Here is a 21422-nt window from a genome sequence, read left to right as displayed (position 1 = left end):
AAATTCTGACTTAATAATTATGAATATGTGCATTGTTTTCATATTTCTATACCTCCAGAAGATTCATTAACCACTGCCTTGGAGCCTTTCCAAGACAGGTAACCCCCTCTGACCACTCATCTATACAATTTGCCTCTTCCGGTCTTAAGGTGGCATCAAAAGGCAATACAGGCAATGAAGCAAACAAAAACTCCATGCACTTCTCCATATTTGTTACATACTCCTGAGACTCAGCAAATGCTTCATCAAGACACTGGTTCAGGCCCTTCCAGAACGAAATTCGTAACAAACTTTTCTTATTTGAGTTGTAGGTATGGTATGAAGAAACTGGAGATCGTACGTAGTCTGCCATATCATCAAAAAGTTTCTCCAGCCTAGAAACTGAGAAAATTTTTGTCAGGTCAGCCAGATGACGGAGCAAACTTAACTGCAGATTCAACTCAAGTGTCCTGAACCTGGAGAGGTCAGAAAGCTCATCCAGGAAAAGTAGGAGGGGATTAATTTGATTTGCATGAGCCAGTGAGAACTGTATGCAATCCTCTCTAAGTGTTACTCTCTGAACAGCTGGATCTGGACATAGGTTGCCTGAAACTTGATCCTCAAATCTCATGCAGCGTCGAATGATCACTCCCCAATCCAAGGATGGTAATCGGGGAGCTCGTGACAAGCACCTTAGAACAGTTGCCACTGTGTTTACATGTGCGGTAATACCTACCTGGATTTCAGAGAGCCAACAAAATGAAAATTAATCAGCAGTAATTACTAACAAAGAGATGTATCAGAATGTAAGTATAGTAAATACTTAATGGCTCGATTATGTAATTTTGATACATAGAAATATAGAAGACCAATCTTTTGAAAGTATAATTAACCAGACAGCTTCAAATAAAGCAACAACAGATGATTAAAGAACAGGCGAAAAGAGAGGGGAACACCCATAAGCTTCTGCCAAGTACTATCATGTAGGGCAATGTCATAAACACAAAGAAACCACAACAAATTCTAGGCCACAAATACTCTTTTAGAAGTTTCAGTTATAATTGTGGAGGAAGAGGAGTGCATCCAACACTTCACTTTGCTTCTGATGAGCAGAGAAATTAAGGTATCTCTGTTTCCTCAGTTTGATTCTTGGTCTGAACTTCAAAACAAGAACTACTTAAAGTTTCCAGCAAGATCAGAAAAATAAAAAAAGTTGAAGATGCAGAATCACCCCTTCCATATAAAAAATCTAGAACTTAAAAAATGTGAAAAATGCTTGAGAGAAAAGCTTTGAGAGAGAGGAGTTAAAAATTGATCATTTGCATGAAAGATGATGATTACTTCGGATTCAGTTAATCACTATGAGAAACCAGATAATCAACAAACCAACCGCTGGAATAATTTCATGATTTCAATCCAGAATTTGACCACAAACACAAATAAGTTTAAGACTGGAAGAGGAAAACCAACCCCTATAGAATTAAGATCCATCAACCACGTGCAGAGCTTCCAGACCACACTGTCCTCTGGAAAGCTTTGTGAAACATGCCCAGAATCAATTTGATTACTCTGGGAACCATGCTTTGCAATCTGGAGTTCCTTAGACCACCAATGATGTCTAAGAAATGCAAGTGCCCATGCTGCATACCTTTGGAGCTGCTGATCCTTGGAATCCTGTGAAACCAAAAATATCTCTTGCACCAATGATGATGACTGTGGCTCACAAACAGGACTTGCTAGTATAGGCTCCCTGATATAGGATGAATCCTGTTGAATAAAGATACAATAAGACACATAAACATGCTAAGAAAATAGTATTTACGCAGAGAAGTAATGACCTTTTGTCCATAAACAGTTCGTAGAGAAGGCTGACGATACACAAGAGTCAGAGTCCCTGCACTTGCACCCAATGCATTAACAACTCCAAGCATCCCACCTAAATGCACAATGGGAGGGTACGGGCTTGTATAACATTTTCGAAGCATTTCCAGTAAGCTCATCACATCTTCAACTTTCATTGGATGCACACCTTCACTCAAAATGCATGAGACAAGGCTTCCGGCTCCAATACAAGAAGCCATCAACAAACTCTGGTGGAAGGCACCAGATTTCTTCAGAGACAAAAGTTCACATATTAGCTCCTTGTAGCCAGTAACTAAATGGTCTACTTCACTCTCACCAATAAGCTCTACTCTCTGACAAAAGGCTGCTACAATGGGAAGTGCAAGACAGGATCCCACAGATAATGGTATCTCAGGTTCTACCCTGTGGCCACAAGGATTTTGAAAATCGGCATTCACACAAGGAATCCATGATATAAACAAGGATTTTATCTTGAGCACAGCATCATGTGCCCCATATCTGTATATTGCACTGACGGAATTTCCTAGACCCAAAATTAGTCCTGCAACACCCCATAAGTCTTCCCCCTGGTTTTCATGGTTGCTACTGGATAAGTCAGGATCTATGTATGTATCAATATCATTAGTATCCAAAGGAAAATATTCACAGAGGCTTTGCAAAGAATCAGATGAAGAAGGAATAAGCTGGCATATGATCAGTGACAAGGTCCTGACAATCTTTCCTAGTAAGTTGACTTCCTTCACCCTATCAGTTTCTCCTTCCAAGTCAGAATCATCAGGAGCTGCAACTGTGCCAGAGAGATCTTCACAAGTAAAACCTAAGCCGACCCCACAGGCTCCTTTGACGAGAGTACTCTTGCTACTAAGGGCAACCTGAAAGCACAGACCAACAGTGAAATGTTACTGCAGAAGCATCCAATTGAATTTACACATTGGAATGCACAAATTTCAGAAATACCAAGCCTCTACTGCACCACTTTTCATGAGCATCACCTAATTATGATAAATTTCCACTCAATTGCATGTGCTAGTGTGTGAGAACAACATAGACCACTTTGAGACAAAAAAATGTTTATTCTCGGTTTTTTTATGAACATACTTATATTTTTTTCTATGCTTTGTTTATTAAATGTTTGTTTGTTCATATTAGGTCATTAGATTTTGAGTAAATTTCAGTTTCCTAGTCAGTTTAAGTTACCTATTAGGTTAAGGATTGGGTTGGTTTAGCTCTGGAGGCGCAAGTTAGCTAAGTTTTCGTAGGGTTTTGCTAATGGCGAGTCCTCCTCCTCGGGAGGATCGCCCACCTAATCCTTGCCTAGGGATTGCTGTGGCAGGGGCGTTGCCAGAATTGTTGCGTCTGTGGTTTCACGATCGCTGGCCACGTCTCCTGTAGAGATGGAGGTCAAGAAGCCTTCGTTGTTTTTCGGGGAGCCTGCAGTGTTTTTTTCCAAGGAGGAGGTGGATGTGTGTGAGCGTGTTTTTTCAACTGCATTGATCGCCAAGTGCAGCTATGGCAGACCTTCATTGTTCTCGATCAAGGAATATTTGCAGAAGTCGTTATTCCTTCAAGGGGATGTAATCGTTTCGATTTTGGACCCAAGACGTGATTCTGCGTTTTTTGATCCGGGTGGATTTTGTTAAGGTTTGGATGAAGGGACAACTTCACGTCTAAGGATTTCTTTTACGTTTCATGAAGTGGACTTCGGATTTCGTCTCAGGATGGGAATCGCCATTTGCGCCAATTTGGGTTTCCTTGCCAGGGCTGCCTGTTAATTTCTACCAAGGGAACTTCTTGGTTTCTATTGCTGGTGCGATTGGAATGGTTTTGAAAGTGGATAGTGCAACGACCAGTTGTACGCGCACGGTGGCTGCCCATGTGTACGTTGAAGTTGACCTGCGGGCATCGCTCCCTTCGAAGGTTTGGATTGGGTGTGGTGCTGATGGTTTCCACCTGAAGATAATTTATGAAGGCTTACCCTTGTACTGCGACACCTCGAAGTTAGGGCATTCAAAGGAAATTTGTAGAAAGGCTGTAAGGGTGAAGGACGGCGATTTTCGTTCTGAGCCAGGCAAGGCGGATACTGCTTAGGGGGTCAAGAGAGCAAGAGCTGTGACTATTGGCATTGGAGATGGTCATCGGAATAAGGAGGGAGTCTTCATCCCAAGGGGAGAGGGTTCTTCATGCGGTGTTTCTGCAGCACTGTGGGGTACGCCTAAGCAGGGAGGTATGGTGGCTAGTTGTGGCTTGATTGGGAGGGGAGGTCGATGGAGGCCTGCTGCCCAGAGGGCTTCCGTGCTTCATAGTCCTTTAATAGAGGGGCCTGGTGCTGCTTGTCGCTGTCAGGGGTTTTGACGTTAGCGTTCGGGGTGGTGAAGTTAATACAGATGGTGGTCCTGCTTAGGTATATAGCATTGAGGCTGGTTCGGCTTTGGCCATTGAAGTCTTGGAGGAGGGTGAACTTCCTTGTGATGAGGATGGTGTTGTGGCACCTCAGGTGATAACGGAGTCTTGTGAAGCTGAGAAGGCGAGAGTGACAACACTTGCAGAGCCAAAAGCACAGTCCAGGTGGCTAAAGGCGATGGTTAATTTGCATAAAGTTGATATTGTGGCTATTGCAGAGCCAAAAGCATAGTCCTCTAAAGCGCAAGTTGTGACGAAAAGGATTGGTTTGAATTCGGTGTGTACTACTGAGAGAATTTGGTTGTTTTGGAGGAGCACGATGTGAGTTAATGTGGTGGAGGAGCATCGCTAGTTTGTCACGTTGGAATGCCTGGCGGCCCATGTGTTTAATTTCATATCTCTTTTGTCCATGGGCTTTGCTCGGCAATTGAGCGGAGGGAAATGTGAGAGGCTTTAGATCGGTTTTCTAGGTCTACCTCATTTCCCTAGTCGGTAGGAGGTGATTTTAATGTTGTTTTGTCCCCCTAGGAAAAGATAGGTGGTAAGCCGGGGTGTTCGTTGTCTTTGGATGATTTTGGGAATTTTGTGAATGGAGCTGCCCTCATGGTTGCGGGGTATGTTGGCAACATTTGCTCTTGGTCGAATAATCAGAGTGGCGCATGAAGAGTACTCGCCAGGTTGGATCGGTTTCTGGTGAACTCGACATGGTTATCTGCTTTTCCCAGGTGTGAGGTAACCCATCTTAGCAGAGCCTGTTCAGATCATGCACCTTTATGGCTTTCTATTTCAGACCCTGGCATCCAGTCCGTTTCAGCTTTTAAATTTCAGCAAATGTGGCTATTGCATCCGAACTTTCAAGACTTTATTAAGAGCCAATGGGAGATGCCTGCGTTTGGCTCGCCTCCCAATGTATTGTTCTTGAAGCTTAAACGCCTGTGTAGTGCGCTTCGAACATGGAATAGGGAGGTTTTTGGCAATATACACCAGAAGGTCAGGGATGCTGAGAATTCGGTTAGCAGGACGAAGGCGGACAATGACCATCATACTAGCCCAGAGTCCATGGAGACCCTTGTGGAGGCAAGGAAAGTTTTACAGAGGGTGTTACTGCAAGAGGAAATTTTCTGGAAGCATAAATCCAGAGCCACCTGATTAAAGGACGGGGATCGAAATACTAAATTTTTTTCACTCTAGTTAATGTCAGAAGTCACAAAATAAAAACTGGGGATGGCTTGTGGATCATTGACCAGGAAGGGGTGCAGGCGGCGGTGGTGAGTTTTTTCAGACATTTTTGCTTCTCAAGGATGTTTGTTGATGAGGAGCTGCTTTCTCATATTCCACAGGTTGTGACAGAGGAAGATAATAATTCTCTTTTAGCTCCACCCACTTTGGAGGAGGTGAGAGTGGCAATATTCTCCTTGTCGAGTGACAGTGCTCTGGGTCCTAATGGTTTTTCAGGATATTTTTTCACGGCTTGCTGGGAGATTGTAGGTTATGACATCTGGGTAGCAATTAAAGATTTTTTTAAAGGGGTGTTTCTTCCAAGAATCTTCACTTCTACAAATCTGGTGTTTATTCCAAAAAAGGACAGCTCGGAGGTAATGTCTGATTTTTTACCCATTAGTCTCTGTAATTTTTCCTATAAAATTAATGCCAAAATTGTTGTTTCCAGATTGGCTGTGCTGCTCCCCTCTTTGGTAGCGGAAGATCGGGGTGCTTTTGTTCAGGGTAGGTGTATACATGATAATATTTCCATTGTTCAAGAGATCGCCCAAGACTTGAACAAGAAGACTCGGGGAGGAAATGTGATTCTCAAGCTGGATATGGCGAAGGTGTATGACTGCCTAGAGTGGAAGTTCCTCTACTTGGTTCTCTCTAAATATGGTTTTGCCGATGCTTGGATTAGTTTAATCAGGAAGACTATAGAGAACTGATGGTTTTCTATAGTAATGGGTGGGAGAGCCTAGGGTTTCTTCAAATCCACAAGGGACTTGAGACAAGGGGATCCCTTATCACCTGCTCTGTTTATTTTGGCAGAAGAAGTTCTTAGTAGGGGCTAAAAAATCTGTTCTCAGAGGGGCATGCTTCGTATTTCCTGCGTTCAAGAGGTTGTCCCAGAATCTCTCATTGCTTGTTTGGTGATGATATCATCATCTTTGCTAGGGGTTTGAAGAGCTCTTTGAAACAAATTTTGGGATTTATCAGTAGATATGAAGGTTTTTCGGGGCAGTTGGTGAATAAACAAAAAAGTTGTTGTGTTGGGTAATAAGGTTTCAACGGCTAGGGCTCGAATGGTGGGGGCTGTTACGGGTTTGCAAGGAAGGCGCTGCCAATAACTTATTTTGGGGCCCCGCTCCATGCTGGAAGGCTTAAAATTTGTTTCTTTGATGATTTAGTTGGAAAAATAAGAAAGAAGGTAGCGGGTTGGAAAGGAAAGCTTTTATCTTCTAGGGGACGTGTGACGCTGTTAAAACACGTTCTTACCTCTAGCCCCATTCATGTGCTTGCCACTTTGGAGCCACCTAAGGCTGTCCTAAGGACGATATATGGCATTTTCGCTGATTTCCTACGGGGAGTTCGGAGTAGGGAAAGCGCCGGCATTGGGTGAATTGGCAGAAGGTTTGTAGGCCTCTAGAAGAAGGGGGGCCGGGGATTATGTTGATGGAGGATTTCTCCTTCGCTCTAAGGCTTAAAGGGTTATGGAGGATCTTTTTTGACCACTCTCTGTGGAGTACATTCTTCAGGGCAAAGTTTTTTAAAAATAATCATGTTGCATTGGCAAGGTCGAGTGGATTAGGCTCGAAGTCTTGGAGAAATGCTCTGGCGCATAAGGATTCCTTGCTGGCAAAGTCAAGATGGTTAATTGGCACTGGCGAAATTTCTTTCTGGTTAGATAACTAGGTGGGGGTTGGCCCTTTGATTGATTACATGGATAACACTCTTCTTGTTGATACGGATTTGCAAGTTAAGGATGCTGTTGATGAGGCTGGCACATGGAAGCAGGACTTGTTGAACTAGATTGATTCAGCAAGGGTAAGGCAAAGCATTTTGAATGGTAACTTTGCTTTTTCAGATGAGGAAGATGTTTTGGTGTGGTCTCTCTCTAGTGATGGTCGGTTCACAGCTAAATCAGCCTGGAATGAAGTGCGGTACGGGTCGACTGAGGTTGCCTATGCTAAATGGACCTAGAACCAATCTGTGCCCACGAAGATAGCCTTTTTTACATGGCAGCTCCTGAATGGAAAAATTCCTACAGATGTGTCTTTAATGTCAGTGGGTATTCCCCTGGCTTCCAAATGCAACTATTGCGGGAGCCCCAGGAGGGAGACCACAGATCATTGCCTGATTATAGGTGGCACTGCGGCAAAGATTTGGGGATTTTTTTCTCGTGTCTTTGTTATTGAGGCGCTGCCATCACAGGACGTCAAAAGCCGTATCTTTCTTTGGCATGAATCGGCGCGTTGTAGCAGCCTTAGTGCCTATGTTACAGGGCTTTTACCTTCCCTGGTTGTTTGGGAGCTTTGGAAGGAGAGGAACACTAAAAGACACGAGGAATGTAGGCATTCTGCAGGTCTATTATTGACAGTGTTAAAATCTGGGTGAAAGGCCTTCCGTACCCTCCCGAGATTAAACGTTCAACTTCCCCTAGAGAAGGTTTAATTCTACAGTGTTTTGGCTCATCGACTCCTCCTTTCCGGATGAAACGTCCTCTCCCGGTTTATTGGTGTTAGTCTTTCGTCTCTGTGAAGCTTAATGTAGATGGTGCTTTTAGAGGTAATTAGGAGTTGGTGGGGATGGAGGGGTCATCAGGGATAAGGAGGTGTTGTTCTAGCAGCCTTCTCAAACTTCTATGGTGAGTGCACAAACTCGATTGTTGAGCTAAGAGCTCTGAGAGATGGTTTGAAACTGTGTCATGCTTTAGGCTTTAAGGAGTTTGTGGTTAATTCAGATTCTGCTTCCATTGTTAGAATGGTTAATCTCAAGAAGTGTAATCTTTGGAGAGGTTGGTACTGGTTCCAGGAAGTCATGGCCCTAATTTGTTCTACTTGGCCTCTGGTCTCCTTTGCATATAGGGAAAGTAACAAGGCGGCTGACTGGATGGCCAATCTAGCTTGTGATTCAGACTACTCCATCCTTTACCATTTTGGAAGCCAAACTCCGGGGGAGCTGCAGCGTATTCTTCGGGAAGATAGTGCTGGCTTGCCACTTCTAAGAAAGTAGTGTTTAGGTTTTTCCCCACATGATTGTTTGGGTTGGGTCCAAATTTGAGTTGAGAGGTTTTGCTCCTTTGGGTTGGGGTAAGGTGGTACGTCCCCCCCCCCCCCCCTTGTATTCTTTATCCAATTTTTGGATATTAATAAAATCTCAGCGGCTGACCCGGGTCCTAGGTAATATTCAGGGGGGAAAAAAATATTAGGTCACTACTAGCATAATTATATCATATTACATTGATATGGCTTCTATGTTGCATACAAGCATAACTCTATAAAATTAGCATTGCAATCTTACAAATAATCATATACTACATGCCCAGGGCATCTTGTTGCCTAGGTGTTCCTCCAACACCTTTGGTCACCTAGTCGGCTAGTCTCCGTGACAACTATGATTTGGTGGGCCCATAGCAACCTAATTAGGGTGTTTTGGAACTGGGAGTTGCATTACTTGCACGGTCATACTTCACCTAAATGAGAACTTAATTTAGCAATTCTTTCCAAAAGGCATGAATGCCTCCAACAAACCATTTGCAAGAATGTTACACAGAGAATTGCGGCAGAATTCTATGTACCTCAAGAAGTCCAGCAATGATCTGAAATTTTGGCTTGTGATCAGTTGCATGTAAACAACGAGAGAGCAACCCTAGTGCAATTGCAGCAGACCATTGCCTATATTCATGTTCATACTGAAACAACCACTTCAGTAGGAATTTTGATGCAGTTGCTGTTATTGCGTGAGCAGATGGAGGCAAAACCTGGAAATAAGAAAAGCTGTTAATGAATTGAGAACATCAAGAAGCAGCAGACTGCAATCTATAAATGAAAATTAGTAGTAGCCATTGTCGTAACTTGTAAGTGGAGAACATGATAACCCCTGAGAAGGTATGCACTTTCAACTTTCACAATAAGCACCATACAGAAGAGCTGGGACCCATGTTTGGATCACTAGCAACTAAAAGAACCACTATGTTAAATATCAGCCTGACAGGACAATCACTATATTAACCCTCTAATCATTGTTATAAATTTGGAATCCGCCACTTCTTTCTGACTGCCAAGACAATATGATAGACTGGTGTTGTGGCAAGAGAAAGAACTCAATAACCAGATAACCAGTCACCTAGATATTGAGGAAGAGAAGAAACAATAAGAGAAACAGAGAAAGAGACGATGGAAAGAGAAGAAGGTGGAGAGAACCAGTGTGTGTTGTATCGCTCAACCTGCCTTTATTTATAATATGTCAACCAATCAGAATTACAGTCAAAGAAGGAATCATAAGAAGGAAACTACCTAAACAATACACCAATCCAAGCCCATTCAAACACTCTGATGCTAATTGGGCTGGTGTTGTAGGTGATAGGAGATCTACTATCGGCTATTGTACCTTTGTTGGTGGAGATCTTGTTACTCGGAGCACAAACAGACCACAATGGTGAGGTCTAGCGCTCATAGCCTCATAGTTGTCACGGCGAAAAGGCAGTGACGGAGCATAAAAACCAAGGTGATACCAACTAGCCGCCTAGGCGACCAAGGCGCCCTTCCAGCAAAAGGCGCATGGACGCCTAGGCGATGCCTTGACAACTATGCTAGCGCTGAAGCTGAGTATACAGGTATGACTCATACTGTAGCTAAGTTAATGTGGTTGAAGTCACTTCTTCAAGAGCTTGGGATTTTTAATTCCTATTACCAAGTCTATTGATATGTTTTATGATAATCAGGCAGCATTTATATTGCACACAAACTTATTATCAAGACACACTAAGCACATTGAGGTTGATTGTCATTTCATGAGAGATGTTATAATGAATTTGTTGCTTGCTACACCATTTGTTGGTTAAGGTGTTGTTTCATCCTTCTTTCCTTGAGGACTGTTCCAAGCTAAGCATGTTGATGTTTATGCTCCAGCTTGAGGGGAGTGTTAAAGTTGCAATGATGGAGTTGTTTCGTAACTGTGGTGACAGTTGACTATTCATGGTGGTGTTTATTATATGTAGTGTCGTTTAAGTTATTAAATTAAGTAGTCTAACTGAGGTCTTTACTGTCTTTTGTTTGTTCTTGTATAAAACAATGACTCTAGGAGACTAATATATATTACTAGCCCAGGCTCAAAGTAGATAGATACACACAACAGTGAGCTAGGTTTTCCCTAGTTCTCTCTACTATCTTCTCTAACTTTCTCTCTTCTGTTTTCTGCTTCGTTATTCATACATAGGTATTGTTCTGATCTGTTTAGTGTTTCTACACGTATAATATATTATATATAGAACACATACGAAAATTGAATATAAAAAAGAGCGTACACAGTGCACAAGGCTCCCGCCACTGTGGGGTCTGGGGAGGGTCATAATGTACACAGTGATAGCAGTGGCGGGGATGGGGAGGGTCATATCTAGCAAAGTATATACTCTTACCAGCTTTAAAATAACAGCCAAGGCAACACACAAGATTATGGTACAATTTTCTAGAATGATAGATAAAATATATAGCAAAATATACAGCAAAATACAAAGACTCTTACCATACAAAATGCCCCAATGGCTAGTGCAATATTCTCCGCACATCGAGGAATGGATTCTTCTGCAATTCTGCACATACTCTGCTTGAATATAACAGAATAATATTTAAATGATGGCGAAACCAAAGGTTTTAGTGGCATTGCACCAAGCTACACCAGATAAAGAAGAAAGAAGCTTCAAGGGCAATCTGTGAGTACAGTAATCTACTTGATATTTATAAGAACAAAGCTACTATTCCATGCATCAACCAAATGAGACGACAAACCTTCAGGATATCAGTAGCAATCTTCGAAGTTTTTTCTAGTGCTGTGGATGGCAATTTACCATCAACAAACACAAAGACTGCTTTCATCCAGCGCTGCATGAATGGTTTCCATGATTGCAGTGAGAGAAGTGCAACCAGAATATTTCTTGAGAGCTGCAGAGACTCTGCTACTTCCACTAGAGCATTTTCATATGCTGTATGCAAGTTTGATAGCTCCTGATCCAATTCAAATTTATAAGAAAATCTCCAATAAAAGCATGTAAATGTAAAACATTGCTGTTAATATGCACCTTTGGTGTCCGTTGATTATGTACATCTTTAGAAGTTACAGAAAGTAACAGAAGAGCTGCACCAGGAAAATCTCGAGTGTAACTGTTTTCTTTTCCTGCTTACAGAAGCAAATGATGACGAGAATGAGGATGGGCAGAAATATACCAACAAACACAACAAATGCAACAATCAGAGAAATTAGTAATTATTGATTCACTGAATCAAAATACTAACCTATTTTACTATCAATTGGCCAAATAAAAGACAACATATTGAGTAACCCCATAGCAGGTTGCTACCAAGATGAAATCAAGAAAAAGGAAAAAGACACTTTCTATTTACATAGCTATGATGGTCAAGCCTTCAAGATTGGTAAAAATACTGAATATTTCAGTCCAAATAACAGCGTAATATTTTATTTAGAGTTAGGAGTAAAATGCATTCATCAGCCAAACATAAAATATCCTTTCAACCGCCATAAAATAAGGAACCAAAACAGTATAAATGGATGGTAGAATACATAAATCACTACCAAAAAAATCTATTGATAGCAACTTATTATCTCCCCCACCCCATGCACAACAGTACGAGCTAAGACCCCCATCACTTCTGCCCAATACTAAGGCTTGCTTGGTTGTCCAGATATTAAAGAAAAAAAAAGTTAGTTCTGAGAGTGAAGGAAAGGAAAGTAAAGTAAAATCAAACTCGCTTTTGCAATGCTGTTTTGTTGGCAAGGAAAGTAATAGAAAGAGCCAAACTTTGAAGGCTTTTTGTCCTACTTTGAGCCTTTGAGGTTGGAATAAACTGGCAGGAAGAACTTTTTTAATTCCTGAGTTCTCAAAAAATTCAAGCTTCTCAAATTTGCAAAAACAAGGGATCAACCCTCTCATGTCCCTTCACTTTTTCTCCTTTCCTCATTCTCCATGCAATCAAATGTAGGTTTAACATTAAGTTACAAGCTGGAAACAAAAAATCATCAAGTCCATGTTACATGACTACTTGACTCAAACCTAATGCATCAGCATGTCTCACTTGCATTATATGTAGCATGCATTTTGAAAGACAATACAAATGAGGGAGAACTTCCAGTCAACATTAATGATTCAAGGAATTATCTCCAGTTTTCCACCCTAAGTCAAGTAGTGAGCATATCCTTTTTTTTAATTGAGGGGGGGGGGGGGGTACTTGAGCATACCAAATATCTACTTCTAAAGCCGTCCATCCAGTGTTGTATTATATTATATGATGCATTACAAATTGACAACAATATAGATAATTAAAGATTGCAACAAACAATGGGAAGATCAAAGTTGCCCATACCACTGAAGAAAACTATTAAGAAGCCAACAATACAATAAATTAATAAATGACCTTTGGTAATATCCCGTCTCACCAAAAAGCACCATCTCACCAAATCTGCCCTCAAAATCTGGAACTCTTCCACCTTTGGTAATATCCTCACCCGGGTCTCCTACCACCGATTTGACCTTTGCCACTGCGCAATCCCGCCTTCAATCAGATCCTCTCAACCCGTTGTTGGCTGAGGAGGACAGAAAGCTTTCTGAAGAGCTCTCTTCCCTCGCCTCTTTGGAAGAAAGCTTTCTCCGCCAGATTCCCGTATTAAATGGCTGGAGCTTGGTGATTCAAACACGGCTTTCTTTCACCGTTCTTTAAAATCCCGGTTGAGCTCCAACTCCATCACCTTGCTCATTGCTTGGGATGGATCCCCGCTTTCCTCTGTCCTCAATACTAAGTCCGACGCCATCCTCTTTTTCTCCTCCCTTTTTAACTCTCCCCTCCCTCCTGGCCTCATAAACAAATTTGTCCCCTCCTCTTTGGCTAGCTCGCTCCTTGCCATTCCTTCTGATGAGGAGATTACCAAGGCTATCTTGTCCCATAAATCCAATAAGGCCCCTGGCCCTGATGGTTTCAGCATGGGATTCTTCCTTAGTTGTTGGGACCATATTAAAGAAGACCACATCAAAGCTGTCCATAGCTTCTTCTTTAACCCCAACCAGCTTGCCTAGGTCAATCAGTCTTTGCTTTACCTCATCCCTAAAAAAGATGGAGCCTCCTCTTTATCTGATTTCAAACCTATTTCTCTTTGCAATCTTTTTTACAAGTTCATTGCCAAAATCCTGGCAAACAAAATCCAGCTTGTCATCCCATCCTTGGCAATCTACCTTCATCTATGGCAAAAGCATTGCGGATAACATCATCCTCTGCTCTGAAATTGTGCGTGCTTTCGACCGAAAATCCCACTCGCCCACTGCCCTTATGAAGACTGACCATCACAAAGCTTTTGATTCCCTCAGATGGGACTTCATCTGCGATGTGCTTTCCCAGATGGGCTTCCCCCCCACCTTCATCCGCTGGATTTTGGCTTGTATCTACTCCCCCTCTTTCTCTGTTATCGTCAACGGTTCCCCAGCGCGCTTTTTCCACTCCAAAGTTGGGATTCACTGAGGATGCCCTCTCTCCCCTTTCCTTTTATCTTTGGCCCTGGAAGTCCTTTCGAGGAGCATCCAAGCCAAAACGGACCTTCACCTTATCTCACCTATTCCCATATGCAAGCACCTAAACCTCACCCACCTGGCCTTTGCGGACAATCTTATGATCTTCTCCAAAGCTTCCTCCTCCTCCATCTCTGCCATCATGTCTTCCCTTCACCTCTTCGAGAGTCTCTTTGGCCTCCGTATCAACGTCCTTAAATCCAAACTCTTCCTCTCCGGTATATCTCGGATTCCACACCCTCCTCCGGCTAACGGGCTTTTCCTTGGGCTCCCTCCCAATGAAATACCTGGGCCTTCCCCTTATCCCTGCTAGGCTCTCTAGTCGTCATTGCACCCCCACGCTTGACAATATCCGCAAACGTCTCCAACTCTTGAGAGGCAGACTTCTTTCCTACGCGGGTAGGCTTGAATGCAATAGATCGGTTCTCCAATCTTCTTAAATTTATTGGTGTGGCATCTTTGGTCTTCCTAAAGCCATCATAAAAGCAATGGAAACCCTCTTTTGTGCTTTCCTCTAGAAAGGGAAGGAAACATCCAAATTCCTCCATCCAATCAGCTGGAAATCCATCTGCCTTCCCAAATCTGAAGGACGCCTTGGCATTTGCCGTATCCGTGACTCCAATACTGCGGGAATTCTGAAGCTTATTTGGAAAATCTCCTCTAAGCATGACTCCATTTGGGTTCAATGGGTTTACTCCCATCTCCTCAAAAAATGACTCCATTTGGACCGTCTCCATCCCTTCGGATTCGTCCTGGGTCTAGCGTAAGATCCTCCTCCTCCCGCCCATTGGCGCTTAAAGCCACTTCCTCTACTATTGTTGATGGGTCCTCCATCTCCCTTTGGCTTGACCCCTGGCACCCCAATGGAGTCCTCTATAACTTCTTTGGGGCTAGAGCAATTTACTCCTCCGACATTCCCAAGTCAACCCCCCTATCCTCCATCATCTCTCATGGATCTTGGCCCCCCCTCTCCTCTTCCTCTCATCCTCTCCCTGATCTGGAATTCCCTTCCCCTCCTCCCCCCAGCTCATGCGGACAAGGTTATTTGGCTCTCCTCCCCAAACGACCTTTTTAGCTTTAGATCTGCCTGGAACCTTGTTAGGACCCAACCCCTACTGTCTTATGGCATAGGCTAGTTTGGTTCAAAGGTCACATCCCTCGCCATAGCTTCTTGACCTGGAGAACTCTTACCCTTGCCTTCCCACCCAAGCCTTCCACCTTCACCGAAGAATCCATGTCCCCCCTTCTTGTATCTTCTGTTGGAGCAGTTCCGAAGACATTGACCACCTCTTCTTTGCTTGCCCCTTTACCTTTACCATTTGGAAAAAAGCCCTTTGGTTTATCTAGCTTCGTAGCAAGAGACCCCTCCCTTTCGCTAGAGAGTGGCTCTGGCTGGTCATGACTTACCCTGGCTGCTCTATCTGCGACACTATTGGTAAACTTGTGTTTGGTGCAGCTCTTTACCACATTTATATGGAGAGGAACCTTAGGAGATGGACCTCCAACTCTCGTTCCTTTGACTTGATTTGGAAAGCCATCTTTTTGGATGTCTCCTCATAGCTTAGTTTTTTGACTCATAAGGCTTTTTTGGATTCCCCAAGGAACAGGCATATTCTTGTTTCCTTGGGTTAAGATAGTGCTATTTTACGGTCCCATTCCCCCTCTTAGTTGGGTTTGGGGTCTATTTCTTTCCCCCCTCTCTTTCCTTTGTATATCCCCCCCCCCTTTTCCCTCTCGCTCCCCTTGGGCTTTGGTAATAGATTTTTTATTCACCAAAAAAAAATGACTTAATCATGGTGCCAAATGATACTCCAACCTCCAAATTAATTTATGAAAAGACATTTTTTTCTACCGAATTAATTAGAATTTGAGAAGCACTGGCATCTTTTCATCTATAAAGATTTTACACAAATCCCAAAATTTCCTGATACCTGAGTGGAATATAACCTGAGGAAAGACATCGAGCAACTTTTCAACCTTATTCCCTGCAGTTCTTTTCTCCTTTAACAGTCGGCGTCGGTTGCTGGGTCAATTGAGAAGAGCTTATCAGTACTCTCACCTTGTCATATTCTTTAACCCAAGACAGAAATAATAAGCAAAGACAAATTCCTAACATGTGCTCAAATGTTATAATCTTGACTTCAAATTCCACCATGGCCTTCAGTACATTGGCATTATCTTCGGTTATAAGGAAGTCTACGTTCCTTTTCTTGAAATCAGGAATGCTTTTCTGAATATGAGCTACCTGGAAAACATAGTACAGCCTAGGAGTAAAACCCTACACAAATAACCAATTAAAGTTCTAATACCATATGGGGAGGGGAGCAAGAGGAAAAAGTACCCAGACTTTGCAACGGTTTAATTGAGAAAGGCATCAAAGAAGTGCAGAGTGTAAAATTTTGTTTCAAGTTCAACCGCAGACCTCATAATGAGTCAAGGATTCAAAAGCACAGACCCGAGCCTTTGTCCACATGGGTCCAAACCCAGGTGGTCTATAACCAATTTGCCATAAAGTCTGCAACACACTCTTTGAGGATTCTGAATATGCTTCTGCATCCATTGCGCCCCATCTTAAAAGAATGCATATGCTGTCCATAAACAGAAATGACGATAGGAACAAGTAAATAAAACAATCTTATAAATAGATATCCCAATTTAGAACTTCATACTTGATCAAGAAATTACAACTGCAATGTGTCAAGCAAATTGTAACAACTACAGCAATAACAACCAACTATCAATACTGAAATAAAAAATGGTTTATATAGTTAATAGTTTTGGAGAAGTTGAGCATGTTTAGCTGGGATAAGGCTATGTTGCTGTTGTAGGAGAAATTGAGTAAGTCATGATGATTATGCATTTTGACAATAAAATTGTCTTAAAGGAGAAAGAGGAGGAGCAAGAGACAAGGAAAGATTGTAAAGAGCGAGGGAAAAAGACCATTCAACAAATAATCAAGCAAGCAGAGTACAGAAGAGGAAACATACTCTACTCTTGTAAAATTGTTTATACCCCATTCAGGCCAAAGAAGAGGGCGGGCCTTGGTGCAACGGCAAAGGTTGCTCCATTGTGACCAAATGGTCACGGGTTCGAGTCTAGAAATAGCATCTCTTCGAAAGCAGGGGTAAGGCTGAGTACATTATGACCCTCCCCAGACCCCGCAGTGGCGGGAGCCTTGTGCACTGGGAACGTCTTTTTTTTAGGCCAAAGAACCATATGCCAAATCCCTTCGAAAGCCTTGAAAGAAATAAAGTTTTTTTTTGGTAAATTACACTTGGGGTACTTAACGTTTAGAAGAACTATGCTTGAGATACCTCATGTTTCAAAAACTTTGGTAAATATTATGCTTGGGTACATAAAAAGGACGTACCCAGTGCACGAGGCTCCTACCACTGTAGGGTCTAGGGAGGGTCATAATGCACCCAGCGTTACCCCCGTTTCATGGAGAGGTTTTTTCCCGACTCGAACCCACGACAACTAGGTCACAATGGAGCAACCTTACCATTGCACCAAGGCCCGCCCTCTCTATGCTTGGGGCATAGTTGTCAAGGCGGCAAGGCGACCTAAGGCAGTTGAGGGGTGCCTAAGAGCTTAGGCTACAAGACGCCCGCCTAGGCACCCAAGTGTTATTTTTTATTTCCCTCTTTGCTAACATTATTTAGTATGCTACAATATGTACCTTATATCATAAAAAATCAACATTAAGCCACATCAAGTCATAAAAATCAATATTAAGCAACATCAAGTCATAAAAAATCAACATTAAGTGACTTAAGTCACATTAAGTAATCAAAAATCAATATTAAGCCAAATAAAGTCATAAAAAATCAACATAGAACTAGAAGACAGCAGAGCAGAAGAAGCAAGTTATTGGACGTTTGAAACAATCCAAACATACATTTGGTTTATACTGTTCTTAGAAAATATGATTTTAACAACAAGTGATTAAACTACTCTCGATTTAGAGAAATGTTTTTCTCTAAGAAGTTTGACTGATCAAATGATGTTATTTTTACATGAGACTTTTTGTATTAGGTAGAACACAAAACCAGCTTTCCAACAAATCCAAGATTGTTTAAATCTGATTTGTATTGAAGGAGTTAGGTTTCGGTCAAACCTTATTTGGTGTGCGTGAATGCTGTCAAAATCACTTTGAATAAAAATATTTTTTTAAATATCAAAACAAATGAATATTTTACCGCACTTTGGGTTTTTAGCAATGTTTTGCCATATTAAGATTTACGGAATTTTTAAATTTGAGAAAAAACTTAGCATTAGAAAGTTGAAAATTTCCCCTACTGCTAAAACTCCAGTTTTTGTTCTTGAACTGGGGGGTTGACTTTTTATCCTTTTGAAATTTTATTTTTTAACTATTTTTATTGGATTGAAATAGGGGGTATTTACTTACTTATGAATAATATCTTAAGTAAATGAAATACAAATATAAAACGATTTACTTAAATGATATTTGCCATAAATAAGTATCAGAACCTGATCCGATACCAATTAAACCAGTGCAAGGCGCCCTGCACTATGGCGGCAATCGCCTAGGCCCCTACAGATCCGCCTGGACGCCTATTTGACGCCTTGACAACTATGGCTTGGGGTACCCATGTTTCATAAATATTATGTTTAAGGTGCCTCCATGGTTTAAGTATCGTATCCTATCAGCCGATACGTATCGATACTGATACAATACATACTAATACATATCTTTTTTTTTAAATAGTAAGTCTTGATTGGTATTGTATTGTATCGGCCGATATGGCCCGATACGATACACTACGGACCGATGCTTATGATACATACGTTAAAGGGTTCTGTGAGATTATCGTATCGGTATGTATCAGCCAATATGGATTGATATAGACTAATACGGTTGATTCCAACTGATACACGTCGATACAGCAAGGCCCGTGTGACTATTAGACTATGATTTTGTTTTTGAGATCAGAGATTGAAGGAGATTCTACAGAAAAAGGAGATTTCATAGAAAAACATAATCGTTGTGTGTAAATCATGGTTTTTAATCCTATTTTTTCCTATAAATCGATAGATTTAGGTAAAACTAAGTTAGTTGATGCATCAAACTTGATCATTTGCAAGAATTTGAACTCAATTCGATGAAAATCTCTTGTCCAGTTATACGTTGTTCTCTATTTTGGTGTTTATGCATGATACATTTTATATATTGCTTATTTATAATGTATTTTGCTCCAAAAGTGTATTTCCATGTGTATTTGTAGTGTACGATACGTCTCTTAAAATCACCCTTCCGATACAATCCCTGATACGGATACGTTAAACCTTGAGTACCTCACATTTCATAAATATTGGCTAGAGGGTGGGTTGTTCAATTTCAGATTTGCAGGTGGGTCTAAATGTTTTGGGATATTTACCGGATTATTGTACTCATTCCTTGGCTAGAGGGTGGGTTGTTGTTGTATTGTTGTTGTTGTAACACTTCATTGTACATTGTACTTTTACCCCTTTGAAATATAAAAAATGCTACTAATCACTCCCACAAATAGCAGTGATGACAACACCATACAAATAACATGCACATAAGCTGGCTAAAAACCTCGATAGATATGCTTGAGATCATACGTACATGTTAATGCTAGGTTTCAAGTTTAAAAATAATCTCTGAATGTACAAAGAAAAATGATCAAGATATTCTTACCCATGTGCAAGAACTGGATCAGCTGTATAGTCCAGCACATGCTTTGCAATTACATCCCAGGCAGTATAAAAATCTGCAGGAAAAATAATAATTGAATAAAATATTAAAATTCTTACAATTTGGAATTCATCAACCAAATTTAGCAATTTGGGAAAAAACAGAAGAACAAGAAACAAAAACATCCTGATATAAAAACAGCCTAACTGAATCATAGTGTGAGTTCTTTTATGGTAGCTAGCTCATGCAGTAACCAAGATAGTACCTAAAAGTTTTTGACAAATTACTGATCCATGTTAATATACACTACATCATAGTTCTAAAACTTGTCTCGACTCAGCAAGATCTCGGCGAGTTTCTCGGTATTCCGAGAAACCGAGCTGAGATGGCATACGGTACATAAAAGTGCAATATCTCGTCGAGATCTCGGATCTCGGGTCGAGATCTCGGGTTGACCCATGGAAATGACCCTTCTACCATGTATTTAGTTACCTAACTCGACATATCTCGGCGAGATCTTGGGTTGACCCATGGAAATGACCCATCTATTATGTATTTACTTACCTAACTCGACAGAAGTTTTATATGCATGATGTGGAGCACTATATGCAACATTACAACAACACTATGTCATGGGAAGACTATGTGCCACTAGCGGGGAGTGAATACTTGATTCAAAGTCATTTTATGTGATGATAGTTGTAACACTGTTAAACAGTTTGATGTATCACTTTAACATTTTTAATTCTTATTTAAGTTGTTTAGCTATTAATTGAATGTTTTGCCTGCTTTCTATTACTAAATTATGTGTAGAGTAGGGTATTTTAGTATGTCATTGCCTACCAACTTATGGTCCAAATTGAAACTCATATTTGGACTTTGTTTTTGCAAAATTTGATAGTGCCATTGTGTTTAAATGGCCTAACATAGGCTGAATACCAAGTTTCAGACCCAAACTAGGCCTAAAACCCACAGAGTTGAGGCTTCGAGTAGGAAAAAAAAATGCACCAACTCAGTGAGATCTCCGCGAGAACTCGACTCGATTTGGTTTTTCCAAGGGCCAAGTTGGTACCGAGACCCGAGTTTTAGTACCTTGTTGAAGGGGACATGGTAGAACTATGGAGTGACTATGATGTGTGATGGTTGGACTAGACCTACTAGACAGTTCATCAACTTCACAGTCTATTGTGATGGTAAGACTGTCTACCTAAAGTCAATGGATGCATCCAAAGAGAAAAATGATGCAGTGTAGATATACAAGTTGTTGAAGGATGTTGTGGAGGAGGTCGGGCCACAGAACGTTGTCCAAGTGATGACGGACAGAAGAAATAACTTTAAGAAAGCAGAGGAGAGATTGATGAACAGATACAGCAATAGGATCCACCTCTTCTGGACACCATGTGTAGCCATTGCATTGACCTCATGCTTAAGGACAAGGGGAAGAGATCCCTGGTAAGGGGTGTGGTCGAGCGGGCAAGATAGGTGACCACATTTGTCTATAACAATAGATTTTCTTTACAGTTGTTAAGGGAAAAGTGGGAAGGGGATTTGCAGAGGCCTGACATTACTCGATTTGCCACCAACTAAATTGCATTAAAGAGCTTTCAAGCGAAGATGGTTGGCATGAGGTCCATGTTTGCAATTTAGGAGTGGTTTAGTTAGTGGGAATCAGGTTTGCCAAGGGTAAGGCAGCAACCATCTCTAGTGACCAATTCTGGCAGGACA

The 21422-nt window shown here is 41.5% G+C and overlaps 1 protein-coding gene across 10 annotated transcripts in view; it reads right to left on the bottom strand.

Moving 5' to 3' along the window:
- Window positions 1-21422, bottom strand: part of LOC122656547 (protein RST1) — a 44287-nt gene that overhangs the window by 2436 nt on the left and 20429 nt on the right. For 8 of the 10 annotated variants that reach the window (XM_043851109.1, XM_043851111.1, XM_043851110.1 and 5 more), the window contains 11 exons: window positions 19701-19773; window positions 16440-16605; window positions 16132-16262; window positions 15949-16040; window positions 11525-11619; window positions 11235-11450; window positions 10972-11049; window positions 9026-9208; window positions 1818-2714; window positions 1450-1746; window positions 53-715 (listed from right to left, as the gene is read on the bottom strand). In XM_043851109.1, the coding sequence (XP_043707044.1) occupies window positions 53-715; window positions 1450-1746; window positions 1818-2714; window positions 9026-9208; window positions 10972-11049; window positions 11235-11450; window positions 11525-11619; window positions 15949-16040; window positions 16132-16262; window positions 16440-16605; window positions 19701-19773 (2891 nt within the window). The remainder of the gene's footprint in view (window positions 1-52; window positions 716-1449; window positions 1747-1817; window positions 2715-9025; window positions 9209-10971; window positions 11050-11234; window positions 11451-11524; window positions 11620-15948; window positions 16041-16131; window positions 16263-16439; window positions 16606-19700; window positions 19774-21422) is intronic. The other 2 variants (XM_043851114.1, XM_043851115.1) reach the window with 2 other exon arrangements.

The sequence above is a fragment of the Telopea speciosissima genome, chromosome 3 (genome assembly GCF_018873765.1).
Source record: "Telopea speciosissima isolate NSW1024214 ecotype Mountain lineage chromosome 3, Tspe_v1, whole genome shotgun sequence".
NCBI lineage: Eukaryota > Viridiplantae > Streptophyta > Magnoliopsida > Proteales > Proteaceae > Telopea > Telopea speciosissima.
Note: the sequence above shows the minus strand (reverse complement) of the source record. Positions and strands in the feature narration are given on the sequence as shown.